Source organism: Oncorhynchus tshawytscha, linkage group LG22, assembly GCF_018296145.1.
Source record: "Oncorhynchus tshawytscha isolate Ot180627B linkage group LG22, Otsh_v2.0, whole genome shotgun sequence".
In the NCBI taxonomy this organism is placed as follows: Eukaryota; Metazoa; Chordata; class Actinopteri; order Salmoniformes; family Salmonidae; genus Oncorhynchus; species Oncorhynchus tshawytscha.
The window spans coordinates 15,316,248-15,340,227 of record NC_056450.1 but is presented as its reverse complement, the minus strand read 5'-3'; the positions used below and the strand labels follow the sequence as shown (position 1 = coordinate 15,340,227).

At 41.3% G+C, this 23,980-nt stretch overlaps 1 protein-coding gene and 1 long non-coding RNA gene across 6 annotated transcripts; one reads left to right on the top strand and one right to left on the bottom strand.

Moving 5' to 3' along the window:
- Positions 1–3,656: 3,656 nt before the first annotated feature.
- LOC112247142 (protein SET) lies at positions 3,657–15,346 on the bottom strand. Of its 3 annotated transcripts, none has more exons than XM_024415829.2 (7): positions 13,996–15,343; positions 13,738–13,815; positions 13,525–13,636; positions 8,112–8,266; positions 7,746–7,822; positions 6,457–6,632; positions 3,657–5,708 (listed from the first exon to the last, which is right to left on the bottom strand). In XM_024415829.2, exons 1-7 carry the CDS (start codon positions 14,878–14,880, stop codon positions 5,560–5,562), a joined length of 1,632 nt encoding a protein of 543 aa, XP_024271597.1. In that variant the 5' UTR covers positions 14,881–15,343; the 3' UTR covers positions 3,657–5,559. The 3 variants fall into 3 exon arrangements, 2 of the variants coding, with proteins under 2 accessions (XP_024271597.1, XP_024271598.1); XR_006079630.1 differs by having other exon boundaries at positions 5,570–5,708; positions 6,252–6,632; positions 13,996–15,346; XM_024415830.2 differs by lacking the exon at positions 13,738–13,815 and having other exon boundaries at positions 15,097–15,336.
- Positions 15,347–20,954: 5,608 nt separating this feature from the next.
- LOC112221428 lies at positions 20,955–23,419 on the top strand. Of its 3 annotated transcripts, none has more exons than XR_002949024.2 (4): positions 20,955–21,300; positions 21,579–21,622; positions 21,874–21,959; positions 22,408–23,419. It is a non-coding gene; the product is annotated as an uncharacterized LOC112221428 (long non-coding RNA). The 3 variants fall into 3 exon arrangements; XR_002949022.2 differs by having other exon boundaries at positions 20,955–21,433; XR_002949023.2 differs by having other exon boundaries at positions 20,955–21,433; positions 22,374–23,419.
- Positions 23,420–23,980: the final 561 nt, after the last annotated feature.

Below are 23,980 nucleotides of genomic sequence, written 5' to 3'. Positions count from 1 at the left end.
TGCAGTGCCTTTGACCACTGCACCACTGTGTATGCATGCATGTAAGCGAGTGTGCAGGCGTGTGTGTGTGTGTGTACAGTCGTGGCCACAAGTTTTGAGAATGACACAAATATTAATTGCCACAAAGTTTGCTGCTTCAGTGTCTTTAGATATTTTTGGCAGATGTTACTATGGAATACTGAAGTATAATTACAAGCATTTCATACATGTCAATGGATTTTATTGACAATTACATGAAGTTGATGCAAAGAGTCAATATTTGCAGTGTTGACCGTTCTTTTTCAAGACCTCTGCAATCCGCCCTGGCATGCTGTCAATTAACTTCTGGGCCACATCCTGACTGATGGCAGCCCATTCTTGCATAATCAATGCTTGGAGTTTGTCAGAATTTGTGGGGTTTTGTTGGTCTACCTGCCTCTTGAGGATTGACCACAAGTTCTCAATGGGATTAAGGTCAGGGGAGTTTCCTGGCCATGGTCCCTAATATTGATGTTTTGTTCCCCGAGCCACTTAGTTATCACTTTTGCCTTATGGCAAGGTGCTCCATCATGCTGGAAAAGGCATTGTTCGTCACCAAACTGTTCCTGGATGGTTGGGAGAAGTTGCTCTCGGAGGATGTTTTGGTATCATTCTTTATTCATGGCTGTGTTCTTAGGCAAAATTGTGAGTGAGCCCACTCCCTTGGCTGAGAAGCAACCCCACACAAGAATGGTCTTAGGATGCTTTACTGTTGGCATGACATAGGACTGATGGTAGCGCTCACCTTGTCTTTTCCGGACAAGCTTTTTTCCGCACTCACACCTGCCTGCTGCCATTCCTGAGCAAGCTCTGTACTGGTGGTGCCCCGATCCCGCAGCTGAATTAACTTTAGGAGACGGTCCTGGCGCTTGCTGTACTTTCTTGGGCACCGTGAAGTCGTCTTCACAACAATTGAACAACTCTCCTTGAAGTTCTTGATGATCCGATAAATGGTTGATTTAGGTGCAATCTTACTGGCAGCAATATCCTTGCCTGTGAAGCCCTTTTTGTGCAAAGAAATGATGACGGCACGTGTTTCCTTGCAAGTAACCATGGTTGAAAGAAGAACAACTATGATTCCAAGCACCACTTTCCTTTTGAAGCTTCCAGTCTGTTATTCGAACTCAATCAGCATGACAGAGTGATCTCCAGCCTTGTCCTTGTCAACACTCACACCTGTGTTAATGAGAGAATCACTGACATAATGTCAGCTGGTCCTTTTGTGGCAGGGCTGTGAAATGCAGTGGAAATGTTTTCTGGGGATTCAGTTCATTTGCATGGCAAAGAGGGACTTTGCAATTAATCTGATCACTCTTCATAACATTCTGGAGTATATGCAAATTGCCATCATACAAACTGAGGCAGCAGACTTTGTGAAAATTAATATTTGTGTCATTCTCAAAACTTTTGGCCATGACTGTACAAGCATATGTGTGGTGGGGGTGCTCACACATCATTCTAGTGAGATCATGCCTCCCTCTACTCAGCTCTGCCTCGTCAAAGAGAGTCACCATGCTCTCTAGGATCTTTCAGATAACAGTCATCCATCTGATGTGCATATCTGTCAGGACCTGGGAGGCCAGGCTGAGGCTAATCAGTCCAATCATCTATCTCTCTCCACTCTTCGTCTCCCACGCTCCTTCTTGCTCTCTATTCTCACTCCCTCCACGCCTTCTCTTGCTCCGTGGAACTTCTCGTAACTTATCTTACTCACCACAAGCATAGTACATACTATGACAGGTGGTGACACACATGCACACACACAAACATGCATACACATTGTCAAGTAGCTGGTATTTCCCGGGCACCATGTTGTACTAAGATGCAAAGATGATTTACGGCTCATGGATGAGCCTATCCCGTCACACATGCTGGGGGTCGTCTTTGGACAAGGCTCACTACAAGTGCCTGATGAGTTCAGTAACATTCCTGATAAAACCAGAGAAGATAGACGTCAGACTTACTGTATCTAACAGGGAGATGTGTGTAATCACATTGACTTGACCCCAGCTGGAATCTAACAAAGCTTTATCTTCTGTCACTCATTATGAAACAGTCTTAACCTATGGTGCTGCAACCACAAGCTCCAACACGTCTCTGGATAACATGGTTGTCTGCATTCCGTATGTCTGTTTACCATGATCAATATTGTGGAAACCACCTCCATAATGAATTCGTACACAGAAAAGCATGTGGCTTTTGCACTAGAGCCCATGAGGTGGTACAGTAATCCACTGGTCTGAATACAAGTGGGCAGAGCTGAAACAAGATGAGGCTGAGAAAGTGTTTGTCGTTGTGTGATCATTTGATGGCGTCTGTATGCTGTTTTTCCCAGAGCTATTTGTAAGTGCCCCTCCTAGACGGCATGTCTCGTATGTTCTGGAGCTAACAGGACAGGTTTTTGCTAGTTGAATATTTATAATTGTGCATTAAAAAAAGGAATCAAGGGTTTAAGTGTACTATTGCCGCTGCTCCTTTGTCCGGGCCTGTCCAAAAATGTCCACCTTGAGGCTATTTTCAGAGCCAAGAGCTAGCATGTGAATCCACATTTCTAAATTATATCACATACTGGCACCTGCGTCATATCTGAACTGGGATACAGGTTGACATCTAAACCATAAATTATACACCGATAATGTTTGCTGTCTTCCAAGCCCCTTTGCCTGTTCGCATAGGAATTGGCCAACAAACATATTGTGAATACAATGTCTTTGCTGTCATAATGTCAAAGTCAGTTGTCATTTGGGAATCTCATCTTGCGTATCAACCTCTTTCATGCTGAGATCCACTGTATTAAACATACTTAAATCATTGGGCAAAGAAAGTTAAGCTCAGGGATGCAGTTACCTTGGATACACAGTAGGCCTTTGTTTCCAAGTCAAAGTACCATTTGTTCAATAATTTGTACCAAATTAACTGTACCCATCATTCGGGTTACAAAAGCAGTTCAGAGTAGCGATACCAAGTATCCTTGCTTTTGTATACTGCCATCTTCTGGTTTGGCAATATATTCCATCCAGAACTTTGCATTTCCCAAACAACTATCATAGGTAGTCAACTATTTGAGGTCTGGTCAAAGTTCCTAGGTGGCAAAGGTCCAGAGGAATATTGTAATTTATCATCATAGTAACACCCACCGTGCAACCTATTTAACCCAAACCGTTCAAACCCTACTTGTTGGCAGATATAACAAATGACAATTTTAGCTAAATTCCTGCAATTCTACACATTGCCATGTCTTGTGTGTTCATATGATACCGGAGTGACTCAACAAAATCAAATTGGGGAGGGTCGAGGCCCCTGGGCACAATGGCCATGATAACTACAACGTAACTTACCTACCAGACTGGAATCAGCTCCATGATAAACTGGAATTTTCTGACTCATAAATAGCTCTAAAGGTCTATCAGTGAATGGCATAAGAGGAAAACTGCCATTACAATAACAAATTCTGAAATTGCACCGTGTGCATTCTATTATAACTCTCAACAGCAGTAAGTGGAACTGGACTGAGTTCCTAAAAAGTTGGGACCCATATCACAGTCTGCCAGTTAAGTATGGCTAGTACAGGCTATGATTGTGTCACACTAACAATTTCTAATATCAACATTTAAACAATTAAAAACAGTAAACAAAAATAAATAACTTGCTATTTAATTAAGTCTGATTCAAAATGTGGACATCTTAAAAAACTAACACATTTTTTTCAAAACTACAGCATACTATAAAATTCAGCACACAAAATATAACTTTCTGTTAATGTACACTATATTTCAAATTCCAGATAACGATTTAAGCTTAACAGATCTGAACTCCGCACAAAAGGATAACTTTAAATATGTACATGCCAATGCCATCAGTTTGTGTGGAAAAGAAATAACAAAAGCACTAGTATTGTTACAGTAGTTTAAGAGCAACCCATGGCTACAGTTATGCTACTTCGTCAGACCACTCATCAATGCAAATATTCGCTCTGGACAGCACACCATTCAAACATCGTGACTTAACTTTACTTAATGCAAAAAAAAAAAAAAAAAAAAAAAAAAAAAAAACTTGTGATGATGCCAGTTTCTAAAAGACAAAAACATTGCAACAAGCTCAAAATATTACAATTCATGACAAAAATGTTGGATTTCACACATCTCAATCAATTTGTTAAAATATATTTAAAGATGGAATCCGGAGTAGCGGGAAACAGCGCCACTGGCTGAGGAGCAGTAAAGCATTGCAGTACATATTGTGCTCTTCAATCGGGCTTTGCAATGACATCAGAGGGGGAAAAGTGTAATTTGCAGTAACTTCTTTGTTGTAATATCGCAAACGGACGTGGCCGTGTCGCCATGGAGGATTCCAGCTTTAAAATGATTTAAATTAATTCACTGACTAGAAAATATGGGTGTAGAGCTACACACTAAGTTTATGATAGAAAAGGCAAAACACTGGTGACACATTACCTATATTTACCTTAAACTAACAAACTACTGTAGAATAAACTTATTTACACAGATACACCCAAACAATGCCAGGTGTGTAAGAACCTTATACGGTCCCTAAAATAAATCAGTTTCCTTCCATGAAAACACCCACGACTAGGTCATCCCTGAGAACAAGATTTGGTTCAGTACGAAGTGCATCCGAGACAATGTTTCGGATGCAAAAGATCAGATTTACAATAGGAAAAGTTCAAGACATGATTACTGATACCAGTCAGTAAAATATCTAGGATTGTTTTATAGAATTACTTGCAACAAGAGATGCTCTCAAATTTTCGCAGTCTCAAACCTCATTTAATATGATTGTATTGGTTTTCTTTCCATTTTGTGTTGAGTAGCCCTATCAACAAGAGTGAATGACTCAAGAACGAATACCTTTTACAATGCAGAATTAAGATATCTAAGGAGCCATGCCTATCTTCTTTATTACTGGGATCTAAATTTTAAACAAAAATCAAAACATACGGGTTGTTCGACGAAATGAGTGCCTTTTGCATCCCTTTGATACTTTAAGTAGAAATTGTGCACAAATGCAGGTGAGCTGGTTCGATTCTTTTTGGCAATTTTCTAGAGTTTTGTGGTGGAAAACTATACGGGTTGAGCATAACATGTCTATGGGTAACAGGGTTGACACTAGAAATGTTTTAACAATTTTATTTGAGGTGAAGCTCGCATTCAAATTGCCCCTCCCTGTTGCACAAGACAAGCTTCCATTCTCCCTGTTAACAGGGATTTTATGGCTAATCGAAGAAAATCGTCAACCCACTTTACTTGTCACTTAACAGGCACCTGCTATAGTCTTGAAATGGGAAAACATGTTTTTTTTTTAACATGTGCTCTTTATGACAGAATGTTAAAGGTGAAACAAAGTATTTTTTTCACCAAGTTAAAGTACTCAAAAAAGGTGGACTGACCAGGAGGTCAAAACATTGTCTCTACTTTTTTAATTTGCCCTGATTATTAAAAAGGCAATGAGGAACTTAGAATGGATTAATCATTTTGATTTTGTGCCTAATAAGAAAAAAGGAAACTGGGAAAAATGAACAATCTAGCACTCGTCCGCTTCTTCGTCCACCTCAATATCCTCCTCGTCATCTTGGTCTCGAACCTCGCGACCTCGTGATTCATCCACCTCTTCATCCTTCTCTCCGTACGAGTCCTCATCCTCTCTGGCCTCCTGGCCGCTGTCATCAGACACTGGAGAATGGAGATGATCAGACCTTTTATAATGGGTTTCCCACTTTGAGCAAATGGAGTGATTGGCACGGGATATAAACAGGGATTTAACAATGGATTATGGTGAATGTTGAGAAGGAGTAGGAATATAATTGTGTGATACAATTGGTCAAAACTGTTGATTTTGGTTCCCCCGGCAATAAAATGTGTGAGAATGGTAAAAACAGTATGTGGTGGATTGAAGTATCAGGTACCCAAAATGTATAAACAAAGCACACCATAACACAGTAAACATTTTTAAAAAATAACTTCCAATGACCGTACATTTAAATAAGGGGTATTTGTACAAAGTCTTTGGGTCTACTGGATTTGGCAGATCAGTGTGAATAAGCTGCTGAGTTTGCATGTAAAAATCAGTCTTCCTGAACCATTGGAATAAATAGACTTTCATCCAAACAATGACTTCATGTTCTGAACTGAGCTGCAAAGCTGACCAGCAGAGCCAACAAACTTCCACATGCTATGTGGTTCTCATAACATTTCTGCTTGTGGAAAATGTCTTACCGTCTCACCACCTCTCCGTCACCATCCTCCTGTGGGCTTTTTCATCTGATTCTCAGGACATATCCGCTGTCTATTCAGTTTCACCTGCTTACTCTTACAGGGACATCTTGCTATACACTTATACACAATTCTCAGGAGGTAGAGGTAAACCAGCAGACAGTGTGGCCCTAAAGCACTAGAATCAGGTCCATTAGTCTTCTCTAACCTGCATCTTGGCCCCCATGCACCTCGTCCTCATCTTCATCTTCATCCTCCTCTTCCCTGCTATGACCTCGTCCAGGCTTAGCCTGCTCTTCAGCCTGGTCTTCGTCATCATCCGAGTCGGAGATCACCACACAATCATCCCTGTTGCTGTTGCCAGCTGGCTTGGGCCCACTGGTGCTGTTGGAACCAGATGTTGTGGTCAGGGATGTTAACAGTGCGAGAGTAGCTCTACAAAAAGCTGCTACTGGAGTGAAGTGCTTTTGTCAGCCCAGTCATTGCGCAACAAATAACAATTCTAAAAGAATTTGCCTGTTAAACCGTTTTGATCACCACGATGAAAAATAGCCACTATTATTTCTCAATCTCAACAAGTTTGCCTCATTCGCCATTCGAGTGCATATAAAGCAAACGGTAGGCAGCCTATCAGTGCTTCACCCACCACTTTGCAATATGAGCTTGATGCAGTATAATTGTTTGAAACCTGAAAATATGACTTTACGTCAAATAATGAGGCATGTCTTAATTTGCTTCAAAGAAGCCTTGCCAAAATCCATCCACAGAAACATGGAGGCAATTCTTCTATTAAGATTTCCTCATGCCATTAACCAGCATTTCTCTCCTGTTCTATTGGTTCTCATGTCAACTTTCTTTCATTGTCCAGAAGCCAAAGGCACCATCCCAGTCATATTAGCAACCCATCATAGTTGTTGCTATTGGATTCCCTCTCTTTCCATGTTTAACAGAGATGTTGATCTCTGTCATATGGAACCGCTCACATCAGACGTGCTGTTAAGAACTGTGTTTGACTGCGACTTACATTCTGGTGAATGTTTGAAAATTGTGTTTTATTAGCTGCTTCATTACAGGAAGTGCATGTTCAATAATAGGCTATAGCCTTTTGACGAAGATGATCAAGCTCTTAATGAAAAATGCCTGTTCCTTCTATGAATCTAGCCCAGTGGTATGCATGCATAGTATTTTATGTTGGTCAGTAATTTACTGTTTGGAAAAAATGTAACAGTTTGTTGACCAGATAATGGGGATTGGTTAGTCGGCAGCAAAATTGACTGACATTTGCATCCCTAGTTGTGATAGTTAGGACAATCAAGAGACCTGACATGTCCTGTTTTTGTTTATACACAAAATGCTTTCTAATAAGTGTTTGGTATCATTTTAGGCTACATTACGGCACATTTTAAAGTGGCAATAGCATGGTAATAGTATCATGGAGATGGAACAGTCCTTATTGAACTTAGTTCCACAAGAAGAGGTTTTGTTGGGAAGCTTTACCTGCCATTCTGCCTGGGTTCCCACAGTGGAGTCAGGTAGTATCTCAGAGGGTTTCTGAAAAGGTCATCCTTCAGTATCTATAGATTCACACAGAACAGTGTGTTGGAATAGTGGAGTAACGTTGAGTGTTCGAGCCTAAAATAATGGCAGTCGTGTGGTCACCAGTGGAACTGTGCAATGGGTGGCAAATAGCCTAGCGGCTAAGAGCGTTGGGCCAGTAACCGAAAGTTTGCTGGTTGGATTCACTGAGCCGACTAGGTGAAAAATCTGTTGACTAAAATGTTGAATGTGTGTGCTGGATTACTTCATGCATGTCAGACTGTGCACCAGCTCACAACCTGTGCCAAGCAGTGAGCATGCTGTTACCTGTGCTATATCGTCCCGGCCAGGGCTGGTGTGGTCGCTGAACCAGCTGAAGAAGGTCTGGTAGATGCCACGTCCCGATCTCCTGGGTTCACTGTGGAGCGTCAGATTCTGCCCGCGGTACCACAGGATGGGGTCGGAGAAAGACACTGGAGTTCCTGTAAGATGACACAGGGGAAGAATATTATCATTATTGGCCTCATTTACACCTAAACCCAGATTACACCTGCATTGACATGGGAGTCTTGTCCTGTCAATATTTTCCCCATACTGTCGGTGTCCCACAACAGTTCCATGACCTCGACAACTTTCCTGTCCCAATATAAAATTACTCTAGTCCCGTGCTCCTTTTAACATGCAGAAATAACTTCCGTTAGCTGCTCGTCTGTCACTCCCTGCTGAGTGTGTTTTCATAGCAATGGCCCCTCACAAGACACGAGAGCTGTTCGCTCGCTGGTAGCTACTTTCCATTGCTTGCCAAGCTGATTTTTTGTGTGTTGCTATCTATAAATAAGGACAAACCACTTGGTACCGACAACCTGGATGGTCAATTGCTGAGGTTGGTAGCAGAATACATTGTGAATACTGACATCTTCAATTTCAGCCTAGAAGATGGTGTGTGCCATGGAACAAGGCAAAGATCATTTCACTACCCAAAAATAGCAGAGCGCCCTTTAATGGTTCAAACAGCCGACCAATCAAAAATGGTGTTTGATCAAATAAAGTTATTTTACAGAAAACAAATAGACTTTCAGCACGCTTTTGGCGAAGGGCACTACATGCTCGGGACTGACACAGATGACTGATTGACTGAAAGAAATTGATAGTAAGACTCCATGCAGCTTTTGATCATAACCCATTGCTGAAAAAATGTTGGTGTTATGGATTTGCATCCTCTGCCTTACTATGGTTTGAGAGTTACCCCTCGAATAGAACAGAGGGTTATTGTTAATGGAAGCCTCTCTCATGCAAAATCAGTTGTGTGGTGTACCGCACTGCAGCCGGCTAGGGCAGTGGTGTAAAGTACTAAAGTAAAAACACTTTAAAGTACTACTTAAGTCGTTTTTTGGGGAATATATACTTTACTATTTATACATGTTTGACAACTTTTACTTTACTACATTCATATAGAAAATAATATACGTTTTATGCCTAACATTTTTCCCGACACCCAAAAGAACTCGTTACACTTTGAATGCTTAGCAGGACAGGAAAATTGTCTAATTCACACACTTAGCAAGAGAACATCCCTGGTCATCCCTACTGCCTCTGATCTGGCAGACTCAAAACACAAATGCTTTGTTTGTATATTATGTCTGAATATTAAACTGTGCCCCTGACTATCTATAAATTTAAAAAAACAAGAATTGTGTCTGGTTTGCATAATATAAGACACTTTAAATGATATACTTTCTTTTGATATTTAGGTACATTTAAAACCAAATACTTTTAGACTTTTACTGAAGTAGTATTTTACTGGGTGACTCACTTTTACTGGAGTTATTTTCTTTTAAAGGCATCTTTACTTCTACTCAAGTATGAAAATGTGATACTTTTTCCACCACTGGTCTAGGGCCATTATTGTTTTGTTTTAACAAATGACCTTCCACTGACCTTGAATAAAGCCTGTGTGCCTATGTACGCTGATGACTTAACGAAAACACATTGGCAGCAACAGTAAATTAAATACACACTTAACATAGAGCTCTAGTCAATTTTAGAATGGGTAACTAGCAATAGGCTGGTGCTAAATATCTTAACTTAAAGCATAATATTTGGGACAAATCACTCACGCAACCTCATTTAGATCTATTATTGAATAATGTGGCTATTAGGCAAGTTGAGACTAAACTACTGGGTGTAACCCTAGATAGCAAGCTGTCATGGTCAAAACATATAGATTCAAATGGTTGCTAAAATGGGAAGAGGTCTGTCCATGATAGGGCGTCGCTCTGCCTTCTTGACATCTTAGTCGACCAGACAGGTCGTACGGGCCCTAGTTTCATCTAACCTGGACTACTGCCCAGCTGTGTAATTCAAAGGAAATGTGCGGCAAAAGACATCGATGAATGTCAGTTGGTCCAGTACAATGCAGCACTTAGATGTACATGGAGGGAAAGTGTCAGTAACATGCATACCAGTCTCGCCTGGCTCAAAGTTGAAGAGAGTGACTGCATCACTATTGGTTCTCGTTTCAGTATATTAGGCATATGTCACGAGTCTATACTTCACAGGAGAGCCATTTGAACGTACATTTTTATTTATTTATCAAAATGCATTTTTTGGCAGAAATGCCTTCTGGAACATGTGAACTTTCATGTGCAAATACAAATATATATTTTAATTACGAGCCTAGTTGATTTAGCCACAGAAAGACAGCAACCTTCCCACTAGCCATGATTGGCTGAGATAATGAGTGGGCTGGACATGCTGAGAGAGGAGTTTAGATTGGTCTGCCATGTAGCACGCTTTTGTCTATTTGAGCTGGTCAGTATGTTTTTTATTTAACTAGGCAAGTCAGTTAAGAACAAATTCTTATTTTCAATGACGGCCTAGGAACAATGGGTTAACTGCCTTGTTCAGGGGCAGAAGGACAGATTTTTACCTTTGCTAGCTAGCATTAAACTTATGTGTGGGTAATCCTGTCTAACACAGCTTTTTTCCTTCTTTCGCATAGTAGAACTTCATTAGAGTTTCTCTCCACTTTCTGGAGGACCAAGTTTTGAAATCAGTGGAATTAGAGTATGAAAGCTAAGGAGATGGAGAACACAGTTGTCTCCGGATTACAAACTAAGGAGAACCATGGCATCCGCAAGAGAGCGGGAGAAGAATTTGTCCATGTATACGGGTAAGATAGTCTAGCTAGCTACATTTTCAGATATTACACATTCCTAATTTTGTCAAAGTAATTTTAATTTCAAGTTAGTGTACTGTTAGCTACACATTGTGTGTATGATCTGTGTAGTAATATTATTTGTATCTCAGAGCCTTTGCTTTGCTAGTTATGCCAGCTAACATTTAACCTGGTTGGTTAGCTACCTGCAGATTCATGCTGGGTAGTAACTAGAGGTCGACCGATTTAATTAGGGCCGATTTCAAGTTTTCATAACAATCGGTAATCTGCTTTTTGGACGCCGGTTACATTGCAATCCACGAGGAAACTGCGTGGCAGGCTGACCACCTGTTACACGAGTGCAGCATCAAAAGGACCTTGTGGCTGCAAGGAGCCAAGATAAGTTGCTAGCTAGCGTTAAACTTATCCTATAAAAAAACAATGTGTGTTTGATGATATTACTAGGTTAACTAGCTTGTCCTGCGTTGCATATAATCAATGAGGATCCTGTTAATTTATCATCGATTCACAGCCTACTTCAACGTCGCCAAATAGATGATGCTTTAACAAAGGCGCATTCGGCGGGAAAGAAAAGCACAAACCTAGCCATAAACATCAATGCCCTTCTTAAAAATCAATACACAGAAGTACATATTTTTTAATCTGCATATTTAGTTAAGAAATTAATGTTAGCAGGAAATATTAACTAGGGTATATGCAACAGTTTGGGCTGCCTGGCCCGATGAACTAATTTGCCAGAATTTTACATAATTATGACATAACATTGAAGGTTGTGCAATGTAGAGCAATATTTAGACTTAGGGTTGCCACCCGTTTGATAAAATATGGAACGGTTCCGTATTTCACTGAAAGAAATATTTTGTTTTCGAAATGATAGTTTCCGGATTTGACCATATTAATAAGCAAAGGCTCGTATTGCTGTGTTTATTATATGTCTATGATTTGTTAGCACAGTCTGAGCGGTGGTAGGAAGTAGCAGGCTCCTAAGCATTCATTCAAACAGCACTTTACTGCGTTTGCCAGCAGTTCTTAGCAATGGTTGAAGCACAGCGCTGTTTATGACTTCAAGCCTATCAACTTCCGAGATTAGACTGGCAATACTAAAGTGCCTATAAGAACATCCAATAGCCAAAGGTATATGAAATACAAATAGTAGAGAGAAAGTCGACGCATCATAATTCCTATAATAACCACAACCTAAAACTCCTTAACTGGGAATCTTGAACCACCAGCTTTCATATGGTCTCATGTTCTGAGCAAGGAACTTAAACATTAGCTTTATTACATGGCACTTTTACTTCTCCAACACTGTTTTTGCATTATTTAAACCAAATTGAACATGTTTCATTATTTTATTTGAGACTAAATGGATTTTATTTATATATTATGTTAAGTTATAATTTTAAAAAAAGTGTTCATTCAGTGTTGTAAATGTCATTATTACAAATACATATATAAAAATCATCTGATTAATTAGCATCTGCTTTTTTGGTCCTTCAATAGAATGTTCACGACAGCCGTTGATAGACGTAGCTGGTAAATTCACTCTGGTTATCTACTCCGATTTCAAGCACTCATCGGAGTGTGCCAGAGCGCAGAATAACAGACAAATTTACAAACGCTCAACACCCTTTTAAATGGCCGGTGTCAGTAAACGTTTGAAAAAAATGAAAAAAGTATTGATGCCAGAAGCACAGTTGCAGTCACCAAAACTCTGGATAACAAACACAGCATATCCAGCCCCGCAAGGGCTAGTAAAACGGTCAGAGTGAGCTGGTCTTGCATGTGTGTCTGGAAGTAGCTAGCAAGCTAGCCAAAGTTAACCAGTTAGGTTGGGCGCTTGACTGCTGTTAGTACACAAAGCACGGCTCAACCCTTAAAGAGATGGGTGTGGCTAAAGCTTAAGAGTGTGTGAACGATGCTGAATGGTTGTAGACAAAGAGCTCTCCAGTAGGTGTACCAAAACATTCAAAGGCCATTTTCTCAAAAGTGAGGTTACAAGTTTATCAACTTTCAAAGCATAATTACTTTCCCATTATTCCTCAACTGTAGTGTATGATACCATTTTCTAGCTCTGAGTCTCTACTTTTATCCAATGTAAAAAATACAATTTCAAATTTTGCTACACAAGACCAAAATCGAGCCAGTCGGTCACAAATACCAAAATTGTACATTTTAAAAAGTGATTGAGGATTGAAGAACACGTGTTACTATAGTGAGGAGGGGTAGAAAAAAAAAAAACTCAAAACGATGTCATCCTAAAACTGCTTACAACACAAAAATAACTGTTTCTTCCTCAACTGTAAATAATTCCTGCATTGCCAGTCCCTGTGGACTATCGATCCTGCTCGGTCCTGTCCCAAACTCGACCCCCATTCCTGCCAGAATCCCACGGTAGTCCTGTTCCTGTGTTAACCTGTCCAATGTCTAAATGTTGCATCCTAAAGTCTATTGTTTAGAGATGACTTAATTTGCCCTTATATTCAATTGTTGTGCACCAGCAGGGTCCGTTTACGTAAGAGAGGACAAGCAAGATAGATATGAACTGGATCTGTCACTCACCTCCCATTCCAAGGTGGAGCTCCTTCACTATGATGACGTTTTGGAAGTAAGGGTTCTGCCTGAAGTGGAACCCGATTCTGTAGCCAAGCTTGTTGTTTTTGAAGGATTCAATCTACGTAGGAGACAAGACATTTTAAATTCAGGGGAGCAATAGGTTATTTATTCTGAAGAATATAAAGATTCATTACATTTTCACTGGGAATATTTAATTACTTCAAGGTTGGTCATGTAACTGAGAGCGTCTTCATCGGTTTCATCGATGTGAGCAGAGAGATGAGGGTGGTTCAACAACTGTTGAGCTTTGAGTCAAGAGAAAAATAAATGTGACATACCTACACACTCACCAACATATACAGCGTCTATGCACATAATTCACAGGCACATGAATTGGGATCATGAAGTAATTTGTTGCCATCTGGAAAAGTGTGTGCGTGTCACTGTGTGCATTTGTAAGAGTATTCAAAAGGATACTGCCGTGACCCAGAAGTCGGGGATGGCTTGTGTGATTGAGCTGCGCTGGTCCAGGTGTGGACGGCGCTGGCAGCTCATCTTCAGCTCTAACCGCTGGTGGAGCCACGCACCTTTCTTCTCCAGAGTATCCAGCCTCATCTGTACCTGTGCTAGAAGGGACAATGATTGTCGGATCTCTGGGGCCATCTTCACTGATACTATGGCGCACTCCCCGTCATCGTCATTATCCGATGGGAATGAGGAACTCGGTGTGGAGGATGATCCAGGTATTGAGTCGTCATCCTCATCAGGCATGTCCTCAGCATCGTCCCTGTCAACTCCACACAGTGAGGTAGAGCTGTCTGCCGCTGCTGCCTGCGTGTGAAGACCCCTTTCGGGTTTTGCCCGTTCGTTTGAGGACTCATGGTCACCACGCTTAACTTTGTGTCCCAGTCTCTCATGATGTACAACTTTTTTGGAGGTGCAGGAGGTTTGTTTCGCCTCATCTGTTGTTGCTCTTGTGGAACTAGCGAGTGCCTTGGCGGCTGCTATTGCGGCCGAATCAGACTGGTCCATTGAAGTTGAGGGTCGGCAATCTCCAGCACTTTCCTCTGTGTCTTTCTTTGGATCGCGAGAGACTGGTGCACTCTCCGCGGCGCTGACCTGTGCATCAGCGTCTAGTCCACTCTCGTCATTTCCATTCTTCTCTTCCTTGGCTGATACTTTATCGCCATCTTCCCTATTTTTGTTTCCATGAGAATTCGATGTTAATTCACTGGACACGTCGTCGCCCACTCTGGCTAACTTACTAGGAAGCGGGGCCTCACCAGCCTGTTCAGGGGACGGACATCGTTTCTTCAGTGCGGAGACTGCAGACTTTTTGCTAAAGCTCTTTTTTTCGCTCATTTTTGCCAATTAACCTTAGCTTACTAGCTAAAGCAATACACCACAAATGAGTTAGGGGGTATTGGAATTGCTTGCTTAGATGTAACTGGCTAACTTGTTCGTTGCACAAATTACTAGCTAGTATTTCCTATAAACAGTTAGCAAGCTAGTTTGGCTAGCTACTTGCCCTCCTTTTCCGCGTAAATTTAGCTAGAGGCCTAAAGCGAGCTAGCTTACCTTACGTGTGTCCTTCGTATCACAACACGGCCCCATTCTCTTAAAAGCCAGATAACAATTTAGCAATAGTTGTGCATAATAATAAAGTATCAACTTTATATTGAATAATGTATTGGTTTATAAATCACACAGTCCTGAAATTACTTATTTGTCCTTTCCCTCACTATTTCTTCGTCCGCTATATTTATTACATTCCGGGACAGGAAAACAATTCGCTGATTGGTTAGAGGTCGCCGCGCCGAATGCTTTCCACCAATGATACAACGGGGATAATGTTTAAGTGTTTGGAGCCCACTGAGGTATAATAAGACCAGTGCTATTCGGGGTCCTTGGGATATCCATATCATAAGCCTTAACAATTTTACATTTCAACTAGTCCCAAGGATGCTAGATAGCACGGACACCCGAGTCCGCTTTGTTTTTTTCTTTGTTTTTTCTTGAACTCGTGGGATTGGTTATGTACTTTGCTAAATATGCATTTTGAATATATAATACAACTTCTTTATATGTTGAGGTCTAACGTAAAACCTGGACTGCGATATTCTACTGTTGTTTTCAAGGTAATCTACTCACGTTAGCATATGCCAATTCATGGCCCTTCTATGGACCAACATCACATGCGCACTAGCACTCAGTGCGCACAGGGAGCAGGGTTTCAACGAGTCAAAGTGGAAATATTATAAAAATGTATGAAAACATAAACTAGCTTCTTGGTCTTAATTTAGCAGTGTGGTTAAGGTTATATTTAAAATCTAATTTTGAGAAATTGTGGAAATAGGCAGCATTTATTTATGGCAACTAGGGAGCAGCAAGGTTGTTTTTATTTTAACCTTTAACTAGGCAAGTAATTTAAGAACAAATTCTTATAAACAATGACAGCCTACTTGTAAAGCCCCCCTGGCCAAACCCTCCCCTAACCCAGACGACGCTGGGCCAATTGTGCTCCGCCCTATGGGACTCCCGATCACGGCCAGTTGTGATACAGCCCAGGATCGAACCCGGGTCAGTAGTGAAGCCTCTAGCAGTGCCTTAAACTGCTGCGCGACTCTGGGTCTAGTTACCTGGGGTCTAGTTGTCACTAGTAACCACAGGCAGACCCTGGCAGTATAGAAAAAAATGTATATAAACAAACATATTTTTAGTCTTAATTTAAGGTTAGCAGTGTGGTAAAGATTAGAGTCAAGGTTTAAAATCAGATTTTAAGAAGAGGAATAGGTAGGGTTTAACCACAATTATGACTTGGTGGCTGTGGCAACTAGTGTAAAGCAAGCAGTAGTGACATGTCATCCAAAAACATGGCAGACATTGGATGACTATAAAATGTTGCTTGATGCTCTCGAACCCAATCCATGTGCCGACTCTCTGATCTACAAATCATCTTTCATCATATCACATCACTCATTATTGTTTGCAGATCAGTCAGTCACAATTTCCCCTCGATACATTGTGGTTTTGATCCTCTCGAACGCGGCCAATATCTTCCATTGGATGTTTTGTGGCTGACCCTGTGCTGTTCCCCAGTCGTGTATGTTGTGTTGGGCTGGGTACTGTGACAGCAAAAGTCACCAAATTTCCATTGTCTCTGTATAGTGGACCATTAAAGATTACATTGTATTGTGTCTCAGACTCAGCAGCTCCCCAGAGCAGAGCTCGTCTTCTCAGCTAATGCGCAAATACAAAACGCCGCAGACAGAGGCACAAAGTGGCCAAAATAGACCGGGTGAGCTTAAACACTGGACTGTTGCACATACTTGTATGTGAGTGAGACTGGGAACAAGAACGGTTGTGAGTATGTGTCTGACACACTAAGTTTCTCCCTCTCTCTTTTCCAGTCTTTGTCCTTTAGCAGTATCACAGATTCCACTATTCCAATATTACGTTTTTGAAAGATTGAAATCCGAATAAAACAAATTCACACACATCCCACCATTCATTAAATTGTATGTTCATTGTCGTGGCATGCTTGGTTCAATAGCTATTGATAAGAGAGAACTGAATATCCAAAATCTGAAACAAATTTTCCCTAACTTTACCATGCCAAAGCAAATCTGACTGGCATCATTACTGAGAAGTATGGGAAAAGTAATGCTTTTAACCAGCCTTATATTTTGAAGAAACTCAAATAATTGAACCTTGAACTATCTAGGTCAAATAGGGGAGATGCGTTGTGCTGCGAGGAGTTTCTGCTTTTTGAAACCAGGTTGTGTGTTATTTTGAGCAATATGAGATGGAAGTTCCATTCAATAAGGGCTCTATATAATACTGTACACTTTCTTGAATTTGTTCTGGATTTGGGGACTGTGAAAAGACCCCTGGTGGCATGTCTGGTGGGATAAGTGTGTGTGTCAGAGCTGTGTGTAAGTTGACCATGTTAAATCCCAAATTGTTTACACATTCACATTTATTATAAAAGTGATGCACTCGACTCTTAGCCAAGAGAGACTGGCATGCATAGTATTTATATCAGCCCTCTGATTACAATTAAGAGCAAAACATGCCACTCTGTTCTGGGCCACCTGCAGCTTAACTAGCTCTTTCCTTGCAGCACTGGACCACACTACTGAACAATAATTAAGATTAGACAAAACTAGAGCCTGCAGAACTTGCTTTTTGGAGTGTGGTATTAAAAAAAGCAGAGCATCTCTTTATTACAGCTAGACCTCTCCTCATCTTTACAACCATTGAATCTATACGTTTTGACCATGACAATTTACAATCTAAGGTAACGCCAAGTAATTTAGTCTCCTCAACTTGTTCAACAGCCACACCATACATTACCAGATTCAGCTGAGGTCTAGCACTTAAGGAATAATTTGTACCAAATACAATGCTCTTAGTTTTAGAGATGTTCAGGACCAGATTATTACTGGCCATCCATTCCAAAACAGACTGCAACGCTTTGTTAAGGGTGTCAGTGACTTCATTAGCTGTGGTTGCTGATGCGTATATGGTTGAATCATCAGCATACATGGACACACATGCTTTGTTTAATGCCAATGGCAGGTCATTGGTAAAAATAAATAGAAGAGTAGAGGGCCTAGAGAGCTGCCTGGTGGAACCCCACACTTTACATGTTTTTTCAACAGGTTATGATCAATAACATTAAAGGCTGCACTGAAATCTAATAGCACAGCTCCCACAATCATGTTATTATCAATTTCTTTCAACCAATCATCAGTCATTTGTGTCAGTGCAGTACATGTTGAGTGCCCTTCTCTATAAGCATGCTGAAAGTGTTAATTTGTTTACAGAGAAATAGCATTGTATTTGGGCAAACACCATTTTTTCCCAACAGTTTGCTAAGCCTGCTGACAGCATGCTTTTAGGTCTGCTGTTAGAACCAGTAAAGGCTGCTTTACCACTCTTGGGTAGCATAATTACTTTGGCTTCCCTCCAGACCTGAGGACAAAGACTTTCCTCTAGGCTCAGATTAAAAATATGACAGATAGGAGTGGCTACAGAGTCAGCTACCATCCTCAGTAGCTTTTCATCTAAATTGCCAATGCCAGGAGGTTTGTCATTATTGATGATAACATTAATGTTTACATCTCTCCCACTAACTTTACAAGATTCAAACATGCACTGCTTTTCCTTCATTATTAGTTTTTTTTTTTATGCATGAATACAATTGCTCACTGTTCATGGTGGGCATTTCCTGCCTAGATTTGCCCACTTTGCCAATGAAAAAAGCATAAAAATAATTGGCAGCATCAAATGGTTGTGATGAATAAGCCATCTGATTCAATGAAAGATGGAGTTGGATTTGTGCTTTGGGTGGTGGACCATTCTTGAGATACATGGGAAACTGTTGAACGTGAAAAACCCAGCAGTGTTGCAGTTCTTGACACAAACCAGTGCGCCTGGCACCTACTACCAACTTCCATTTAAGAATGGAGGCCACTGTGTTCTTGGGAACCTTCAATGCTGCAGAAATGTTTTGGTACCCTTCCCCAGATCTGTGCCTCGAAACAATCCTGTCTCGGAGCTCTGCAGACACTTCCTTCGACTTAATAGCTTCGTTTTTACTCTGATATGCAGTGTTGTCACTCATGGGGACACTAAGTCACCGCAAAATCTATGGGTAGAACTCGAAAATTCAAGCCCCTTGGGTGCTGCCATAGAGTTACATTAGAAGTGCCCATCCAAGAAGGCTCAAGGTCATTGTCATTTTATCTGTGGCCATCAAATCACATTACTTCTAGAGTAGCTTTGATTGGACTGACCATGTCAACATCATACTTTCAAATCTTAGCTAGCAAGCTTGCAGTCATCACGAATCAAGTCGTCAATCTACTGGCAAATCGTATTCAGTCCTTGTCATATGAAGTTAAATAATGAAGAGAAATTATATCGGTGCTCATCGGCCAAAAACATTACTCACCAAGTTGGAAATCACAAATTCAACAATGACTGGTTTGGAAGGAATCAGTGGATAACTGAACATTGAAAAGCAATCACCAGAATGCTATTCAGTGGAGTGGGTGTGTGGTCCAAGTCCGGGTTTAAGGGTCTCTTTTCCAAGATTAAAAGGATAAACATTCGACATTGGCCATGCTGTGAATCCAGCATGACTTCTGCCACGATCAAAACAACTGGAAACTTGGAACTGAAATCTCAGACTTCAGTGAGTTCAAGACAACTGGGAACTCGGGGAAAAAAACAAGCTTCGACTGGGAAAATACGTTTTGAAAGGTCAACTCAGAATTCCAAGTTGGGAACTCATGCCTCTGTCACATTCATCGGAAGGAGACCAAGGCGCAGCATGATACAAATACATACTCTTTAATAAAACAAAACCAGTACACTTACAAAACAAACCTGCCGCTATAAAAACCCAACCGCTGACACAGACAACTACACATAGACAATAACCCACAAAAACCAACATGGGAAATGGCAACCTAAATAGGATCCCCAATCAGAGACAACCATAAACAGCTGTCTTTGATTGGAACCAATTCAGGCCACCATAGACCTACATTTACCTAGACATACCAAAACCCCATAGATATACAAAAAAACACTAGACAGGACAAAAACACACATACCACCCTCGTTACACCCTGACCTAGCCAAAATAATAAAGAAAACAAATATAACTAAGGTCAGGGAGTGACAGCCTCTTTCTAGAGCTCCGACCTGATTATCACTGATGTCATGATTCAACCTTTTTTCTGAGTTCCCAGTTGTCTTTAAAGCATCACAGATGCTGAGAATGCCAGACTTTGATGACAAAGTGTGATGACAAAATTTGCCCACGAAGGACTGCTGCGTCACCTTCCTGTTCAAGTAAGCACAGCACAACAAGGTATGTTCAAAAATGTCTTATATGCTGCTTCATAAATGACGTAATATGCCAGGGAGATATGTATACTGTTGCTAAGCAAGTAATACTAAGTGTATGTTGTGTAGTAAGCTGTTAGTAGCCCATGTGTCTCACCCTAATAATTTGGTCCCTTTCCACCACATAATTTAAACCTACCATTCTGAGATGGTGGTGCACATGTAGCTTATAGTCTGTTTTAGAGAAATGTCATCATCAAATATTGTAAGAGCTTTCATTGTGTGATTATATGCCCCCCTTATTTATTCTGGGTTCTGAATTGGTATACAGGGAGCATACTGTAAGAACGGCCCATGGTCTGGATTCTGTCGCTGTCCATTTCAAAGTCCTGAACAAATAGTTATATTGACTACGTCCGTCCTAGCTCACTCATTAACGTCTTAATCAAAATTACGGATTGCATCTTATCCGCTCATCTTCCCCTTATGCCATAGTTTGTACATCTCAATTGTCAGTAGAAACCACATTTGTTTAAGCAAGACAGCCATATCAGCTATGTTTTTTAAAAGAAAGTAAATGAGGCTGAATGAAAAGTTTCAATGCCATATAATGCTACGCTGATAGCCAGGTGTGGAGGATTCACTCCATGTGTCACGGATCCCCCCAGTACTGCTGCTCATTCCTTTCACCAGCTCCAGAGGTCTATGTCACCGGTCTTCTAGGTGTCACTGAACGGACTCATTACCACCAACACTGGACTGTCTTGTCTCATTACACACACCTGGTTCCCATTCCCCCTGATTAGAATGTGTATATGTGTGCCCTCTGTTACCATGTCTGTTGGTCTTGTTAGCACCTGTGCTGTCGTATTGGCTTACATGCTACGTGTTATTGGTTTACGGCCCGTGTATTATTTTGAGGTTTACACCTTACGCTTTTGTTTGGGTGGAGAAAATAAAAAAACACTTTCTTATTCCTGCACCTGTCTCCGCTCATTATACAACGTGACACCATGGTGCTGTAAAGAAAGTTCTGCTGTTGGGACAGCTTTATGTAGGCCCTAACAGTTTGTGGGCACCATTTGTCACCGTTCTAGTGCCATTAATGTGTAATTTATTTAAAGGTCTTTATCTTTAAACTAGTATTGTGAGTGTCTTCATTGCAGTGCCATTGCTTAACAGAATGTCTTTCCTTTCAGTATGGAGGATTCGGACTACTTTGAGCAGTTCCCAGAGGATGAAGGTAAAGCAGGACTGCTGCATGTGACTATCAGAGTTTTTACATAGTTGTAAAAGGATGAAACATAAAAGAATAAGGAGACATTTTCAGATCCTTATTTTGCTTATCTTGCTATATTCACTGTTTCAATCGTACAGTTACATCTCAGGCCAGTCCAATACATCCAATGTACTTGAATATAATTGCACATGAAACACAAGTGTACATTTAGAATAATGGTTAGTGTGATTGACTTTTGACCTTTGATTTTGCAGATGAAGCGTCGACTACGCCGGTGCCAGAGATGGTGAAGCCCACTCCTGTGTGCCCAGTCATTCTTCAACGAGAGCTCGACTTAGAGGTAACGGTGGAATAACTCATCAGTATTTACCAGTTATCTTTGAACTTGTGTACATATCTTTAGAATATACTAGATTCTCTGTTTTAAATTTCACCCTGACCCATTTAGGAATGACACGCTGCCTTTCACTTTGAGAACAGTTACAGGAATTATTTACATTTTAGTCATTTAGCAAACATTCTTACCCAGAGCAACATACAGTAGTGAATGCATACATCGTCATACTTTATGACTAGTCCCTGTACCTCGAAGCCATTCTGGTCCCAGATCTATTTCTGCTGTATAGCCAACTCCTATAGTCATTTTCATACCAAACAATGACCATAGGAGTTGCCTGTACACCCCAAACAGATCTGGGACCATGCTACCTCAAAGCCTGTCACTGTCACTTATTTCTCTTTGTTATTCCTACAGACTGCCAATGACAGACCTATTTCTCCTCTCCTAGCCAACCTTCCATCAGCAGATGGAACACTGTCCAGTACCACTGTATCCCTGGGTGAACAATAACCTCATGTGCCTTCCACAGCACAAATCAATGAAGTGCTATCCATACCTGTAGCATCCCAAGTCAACCAACTGACAACTGAACTTTCACCGGAACTGGACTGTGAAATAGCGAAACTCAACGACCAACCCCAGGAGGAGCCCAAAGATAGAAGTACCGCCACACCTCTGAGCTGGTCTCCAACATCACTCCACAGCAGCATGGCTGAAACCTTAGAGGCCGAGGAGAAGCAGGAGGGAGGAACCTCCACCCTGACTCAGAACCACACATTGAACCTGACCCACCTCACACAGAGATCCAAGCCAACATGCCTTCACTGGAAGATGTTTCATATCAGTGTGCATCCCGCAACACCAGAAGTAGTGGCGGAGGAGGAAGATGTAGAGGAGGTGCCTCAGCAGGGGTCGAAGGTGGAGGCGGAGGATCCAAGGCAGGAAGCAGAGAACGAGACAGAGGACAACAAAGTCCTTCAGAATTCAGGAGCCAAGCACCAACTTCCCAAGTCTCCTAGAACATCCCTCAGATCCCACCAATTATTGAGTTCAGTAGAACAGAAGGTAGCAACTCCCAGATAGAGGTTTCCCTTGAGGCCTCCCCATCTCTCCCAGAAGTGATGCTAAGCAGCTGACGTAAATGGATGATGGCATGGCCAGAGAAGTTTGAGTCTTGATTATGGAGGATACAGGGCCCAGGCTCAAGCGCTCCCAGGCAGATTGGGAAGAGTTTCCCGGTGTAGTGGCCACTTGCTGTCTTTTGAAGTCACAGACAACACCTCAGCTTCATCCATGACTAGGGTTGCACATTTTGGGGAATATTCAGAGGTGGAAACTTTCCTTGGGAATATGTGAACTAATGGAAATATGGGAATTAATATCAATACCAATTAAATATAGATGTTTTTTGCATTGGATATATTTACCATATATGGAGACATAATTGCAAATTATTAAATCCTTCCAATAGAAAAAAAAAACTTTAGTTACGAATTGAACTTAAATTAAATTAGCTGACTCTTCACATGGGATGATTTCACTGAACAACAAAAGGGAATATCTAATGATCCATCGCATCTCCCAAAAACGTTCTCAACATACATCTGTAAAATGATAGTCTAGAAACTAAAGCTTTGGTTGTCTTCCTCAGGCTTCCATGTCTCCTCCCTGGACCTCCTCAATGTCCACCTCTTGAACATCAGACTCTGGGGCCTCATCTTCACTGTCACTTTCCAACCTTGTTGAGGATGGCTCGTTGTCAGGCTCAAAAAGCCTAAAATTTGCCCAGATGGCCACCAATTTTTCAACCCTTGTATTGGTCAGCCTGTTGTGTTCCCAAACAAGGACCAGTTAGGCTCTGAGGCGGCTGATGTTGGTGGGATTTGGAGGATGGAGGCAACAGGGAAAGAGCCTCAGACCCACAAAGTCCCTTCCACCAGGTGGCTGATGAGATCTGTTGGCACCACTGCCATATTGCATCTCCATCCCAAAGCCCTTGCTTGGAAGTGTACTTCGCCAGA